This window comes from Molothrus aeneus, chromosome 11 (genome assembly GCF_037042795.1).
Source record: "Molothrus aeneus isolate 106 chromosome 11, BPBGC_Maene_1.0, whole genome shotgun sequence".
Classification (NCBI taxonomy): Eukaryota; Metazoa; Chordata; class Aves; order Passeriformes; family Icteridae; genus Molothrus; species Molothrus aeneus.
The window spans coordinates 5231147-5237146 of NC_089656.1; the positions used below are offsets into that span (position 1 = coordinate 5231147).

The following is a 6000-nucleotide window of genomic DNA, read 5'->3' on the forward strand; positions in this document are numbered from 1 at the left end:
TAATTGACCTTTTTCAAACTGGGAGCTGAAAGCAACCTCTATAAAATCTAGGCTGGACTGCGTGAGGAAGGTGGTAATGGAGCTGGGAGCAGAGGTCAAGCTCTGGCCCTGCATCTTGTAAACTGACATTAGCCAACCACCCCCACGTCTGTCTGCCCAATTCCTGGCATTCCCTGTGCACAAAACCCCTGTGAAACCCAGTGAGATCCTAGCAGACCTTTCTGCTGCATCAGCCTGAGACATGCAGGCTATCAGACTCATCTATCAGGGGACCTGAATCCAAACAAGAGTATGGAGATGAAATGGTCCTAAAAGGGATAATTAAATAGTTCTGCTGTTTTTATCAGTAAATGTTCCTAACACTTCAAATTAACATTCCTAAAAGGTTCTGCTGTACTTCAGAGTTTCTGTATAACTTCCTTTTCTGTTAGGATATAGCAAGGACTTTTCTTTCACCTCTGTTTTCCCCTGCTATATTTCATGTCTGAAGTACTGTCTGCAATTAATTTTGGCCTTGGCCTGCTTCTCTCTCTCCTCACATCTGCAGGAGCCCTTTCCCCTTTATTATACCTGGGCCTTCAGGCTCTAGAGATCAATTATCTCCTTGCTGCTCTCTAACTTTCTGTCTAAAGCAGCAAAAAGAGAGGAAACCAGCTGGGCTGGAATCACATTGAAGCAAATCAGTCTCTATATCAGCCACGCAGCTCCAGCTCAGTGATCACAGGCAAGAAATTAATGTTTCAGGGAGAGTTTGCACACTTTCCTAGACAAACTGGGTCATTTCCATCCCTCTCTAGATGCAGTTACGGTCACCGTAACTCAAAGTAAATTCAGCTGCTTCAAATGAATGAAAATCTAAACAACTTATAAATACTTGGGTAAATAGAAATAAGGACCTGACTGCCTGATCCCCACCCACTGAATTCTGTAGGACTCTTTGTGTTCCTTCCAATAGTCCTTGGATTAGGTCCCAATTTCAGCCATACCTCTGCAATATTATCATTGCCCTCTGATCTTCAAAGGGGACACTTAAGATTTATTAACGTGGCTTCCTTAGTGCTCATACTTTTTTCTTAAACAGTAATTTCTAATTTTTTTTTTTTAATTCACCCTTTCATGGCAGGAGAGCTCCTTCCTGTCTTCATCAAAACAGCTTTCCTTCCTATGTGTGGTGTGCACTTTTCATCTCTTGTGTGCTTTGGGCCCTCCCAGTTTCTGTCTGGTGGCAGCAGGTGAAGGAATGGGAAGTCTGGTGCTGAACTCCCAGCTGGATCCCTCCTGACACTCCATGCAGAACAGAAAGGCAGTGCAGTGGAGTGGGAAGGCTGCAGTTCAGTCCTGAGCTCCCCAGTTCCTGTTCAAGAACAGTATTTTTCTTCCCTACCATTAGAGTTTAAAGACTAGTTAATGTTTTTTAAACCTGAGGAAAAATGGCATTTTAAAAGAACTATTACTATTAAATTATTTTCTTTTTCACTCAAATAAATTTTAGGGTGATAAAGGTAGGGTGATAAAGGTTTGCCATCATATAAAAGGAAATAAAAAAAGAGCAGTGGTGATTAAACCAAATAAGTTGCTATAGAGAGATGGAGATGCCTCCTGGCCCATGGAACACGCAGAAGTGTCTGTGCTCTGTGAGGGAGCATTTATCTACTGACTCAGTAACTGATCTAAGAATGCAGACAGTGGTGGCTAGATTTTTGTTCAGTCTCCTTGTAAATTCCTTTTATTGACCATGTAAACAGTAGTTCTGAGAGCTGAACAAAATCTTTACCCATGCTCGCAGGAGATTTCAGTTTAGCTATAAATTTTGCTAAACCCCATTGAGTCTTACTGCTCTCTCAGACATGGTGAATTTGTTTATAAATCACCCATATGAATAATCACTCTCCTCTTTTAAAGAAACATAAAGCATCCACTGCAAAACAAGAGAGAAGCAGCTACAAGGTGTTTTTAAAGCCATGGAGCTGTGTGTATAAATGATATCTGTACATAAATTGAAGAGTAACAGGATTTTAATTGAAAACTATAATTTGGCTGTATTTGTAAAGAAAAGCTGGGCTTTTGAGAACTAACCATGGTTAACAAGTCTCTTCTCCCATTGCAGTTAATTAAGATTTTGCCAACATGGCATAGTGAGGACCCTAAAAGCTAAATCATGACACCTAGCTGAAGTGTCTGAGAAAAGAGATTTCTGAGGTTCCCTGCAGAGTAAAAGGGAGAGAAAGAAGTGTCTCCAGAAAGTGCAGGAATACAAGCACAGAGCAGAGCTCTTTGTGCAGGGCCCAGGCATTCTGAGTTCCATGAGGTCTGTGTGCAAGTGAACTCCACATGATGATGATGATGATGGCAGCCAGCAACTGGTACCAAATATGGAGTAGGCTCATTTGTATGAGTACCTGGGTTTGGAGCAACTGTAATCAGAGATGTAAAACACAGATGGCTTTTTTTATCCTCTAATGTGGAACTTCCTCCTGTCTTCCTGAGCTACGAAGTGTGATCCAAATTTTTTAATTCCTTCAGCTTTTGACCCCCCTATAATATTTGTTCTATCTTGATCAAGTTAACAAATCTCTTGGCAAAAATTTAATGGCTCTTAAAATAAAGCAAGAAACTAGTATTTTTGAGATGAAAGCTCATTCATGTTTCTTCTCCTTTGAATCAAGTCACCCATCATGTTTTTAATATTATCAAAGGCATACAAGGGCGTGGGACTATTGCCCGACTTGCAGACTTGCTAAAACACAGTCTTACCACATTGCTTGGTTTTCTCTCCTTCAGATGATCCTTCTTGTGTGGATTTCTTCACTTGGTGTCATCTGGTGCCCCAGCACGGTGTCTGTAACCACAAATTTTATGGCAAGCAATGTTGTAAATCATGTACGAAGAAGAACTGATAGCAGCGTGTTATCTGAACCCTTCAGTGACAGGATTCTCTTCTTCAAGTTATGTTGGATTTGTCTCTGCTTTGAGGCAAGACATGGTGCCACATAAACCACTGATGGGAGAGACATTTTTTCTAAGGGAATGTCTGAGGTACAGTAATTGTTGGATTTATGTTGAAAAAGGAATGTTTCTTTCTTATTTTTTCTTAATTTGCTGACCTCACTAAAGCACAGGGTACTATGGATCACTTGAACACTGAGACTCAAGGGGAAGTTCTTCTTTCTTTCAAAGTGTCATTTTGCACTGTCACATGTTACAAGGAAGAAATTAAGGCAAGGGAGCCTTTTCTGGCTGATTTACCAGAATGCAAAGCAGGAGAGCTTGGCAGCTGGAGGAGGAAGCAGCGTGGCAGCAGGACAGAGCACACCATCAGAAGCGTGTCCTTTGCTATTTTTTGTGACTGTTGTCCCAGGGTGAGGAAGCTGTTTGCTGCCCTGAAGGGACATCCATGGCTGAGGGCTGGAGAAGGCAGTGTCACACGTGTGGCCACCAGAAGTAAATAGTGCACTACAAAGATATTATGGTGCTTCTCTACCAGACTTGCTGCTGGAAAAGCAAGTTATGCATCATGCTAATGTTTTTTTATAATTTTTGAAGAATTCATTTTCTGCTTTGTGTAGAAACTCAGAGGTGTAACTAGTAACTTGAAATGTATTCCTAGAAATATGCAGCAGTAGAATATTTGGACTTTTAATGTTGCTGTGTTACAAGTAAAATAGAATTGCATATTTCAACTAACTCAAGGAACTCAGATTGATTGAGCTCAATGGTTATGTTTTCAACTTTCTAAGCTCATTAGATATGTAATTTTAAATTTTAAACTTGATATTTTAAAGTAGTTTTGTTTCAGAAGCTAGATTGTTTGAATGCCAAGATACTGAAGAATGTCTTCCTTCTAATCTCAAATCTCTCTGCAAATTTTTATTCATCCATTACCCAAAGCAAATAACAAGAATACTGCAGTCCATTAATTCATGCTGAACTTCTCTAAACAGTTATTTATTCATGTTACACAAAAAAAAAAAAAAGCATGAAATGATAAGTGGATTATTCACTCTTACCAAATAAAAGTCAATTCTATTTTTATACACCCTCCTAATACTTGTATTTAATTCAGAATCTACCAGCAAACTAAAGAATTGTAAAAATGCTGATATGTGTGGCCGTTCAGTATCGAGATGTTTGATGGCACCATGTATCAAATGGTGCCATTCAGAAGGTTTCTGCATTGAAAAAATCCCAACGTATTTGCCAAACCCATTCCGAGACAGAGCTGTGTCCTACTGTAATTTTCTGGGGAGTGCCTATGAGGGACATATTTATCTAATTCCACCCAATCCCACAACTTTTTTTGATGAATGTAGTTCAGTTTGAGTGTTTTTTTAAAGTACGGTTTCAGTGTAGGATTAGCCAGCTCAGCACTAATGCCAGACAGTGGTCACTTAAAATTAGCAGTTCCTTCTGAAACAATTTAAATTAAAAACATGTATTCTGTGTTACTTTAGGAAATGATTGGAAACATATCTCAACCTACACTGCTCTGTCTTGATATTGGACATTGTGTAATTATAACCTTTTTTCTAGGAAAACTAAAAGGTTGTTTTTGTTTTGTTTTTATAATTGTGTCCTTTTTATTATTTGATGTAAAATAATTAATTTATTAATGCATAGCTTTTCCTTTATATTTCTTTGCTCACTTCCCTAAGTGAGAACTGAGGAAAGAAAAATGGTAGTGTCACAAAGTATGAATTATGGTGTAAAAAAAGCAAAAACTATAAGTGTAATATTTAATTATTTTATAAGCTTTGTAATAAAATACTCTAACTGTTTCATTATATTTGGAATTGTAAAATTCATGAATAAAATATGGAGGTTATAAGTAAATATCAAGTGTTACAAGTGCTGTGTGCATTCCCTTGCATCTTTGTTGGTTGTCCCATAAGGAGAAGGTTATCCTGTTTTTCTGCTGCTGTGTAATTGGGAAATTGGGCCCAAAAAGGCAAAACGGAGCAAAACTTCATGGTTTTATTTGTATGACAACACAAAAGCTAAAATACACAACAATACATGTGCAAGACAAACCTGAGCTGTCGCTCCTCTCAGCAAAGACAGTGGGAATTTGTGTATCCCAAAACCAGCAGGATTCTTCCCTGTCTTTATCTGCAAGGTGGTATTGGAGATAAGGAGCCTCACTCAACACAGCAGGAGGTTTTACAGCCTCTCCCATCTGCCTGGGGATACTTGATTTTTCTAAAACTGGCTAAGAACCTTCCAAGCCAATCCCTAGGAGGGAGGGTATCATTTCACTGATCGTTTCAGATATATTCTCCAACTGTATATTGGTGCTTTTCCCTTCATTCACAACCACTCAGTGCTCTCACAAGAGCCAGATATCCAGAGGGCTGTTGATAGAAATACTGAGATGCCTCTGACACACAATACAATCCAGTAAGCAATAATAGATCAGTCTGCTCCTGAAGGACTCCCAGCAAGAGATCTTTGGAATGGGATTTGGACTAGTGATTTAAGTAATTAATATGCCCACACAGGAATTCAGACTATAAACTGCTTAGTGTTTGGGGCTAGAATTTTGGAATTCAAATGAACCGATGGTTGTCAGTGAATTACAGTGTTGGAGGGGGATGTTGAAAGAGGAAATATTGCATAAAGATGTGCTATTGTGTGCTTGGATCCCCCCCAAGTTCATAACTGTTTTATTGCTGAGCCCTTACAACGGTGTTTGGTACACAAAGCTTGGCAGTTTTCTGGAAGTGTATTGCTGCAAGGCTCACTTTATAAAGCAGAATGGGGCCTTTTCACAAAGGAATAGCTCAATTTCCTGTGGTCAGATTTCATCACTCAGGTAAAGGATGCATCTGCCCCAAACTCAAACAGATATTTAATGAATAGCTTGATTGTGTAAATCAAACTCAGCTCTCTCAGATGCCCAGAAGACATGAAATGCTGGAGACAGATGAATGTTTCACTGCATGTGGTTTTATGGTAACATGATCCATATCCCATATTTCCTTTATTTTTCAGCAAATCCCATTC

At 39.1% G+C, this 6000-nt stretch overlaps 1 protein-coding gene across 1 annotated transcript in view; it reads left to right on the forward strand.

Annotated features, from left to right (window-relative positions):
- Window positions 1-4569, forward strand: part of ADAMTS18 (ADAM metallopeptidase with thrombospondin type 1 motif 18) — a 77426-nt gene extending 72857 nt beyond the window's left edge. Inside the window, exon 23 of the mRNA XM_066557388.1 lies at window positions 2782-4569. Coding sequence (XP_066413485.1) covers window positions 2782-2897 — 116 coding nt within the window. The 3' untranslated portion in view covers window positions 2898-4569. The remainder of the gene's footprint in view (window positions 1-2781) is intronic.
- The last annotated feature ends 1431 nt before the right edge of the window (window positions 4570-6000 follow it).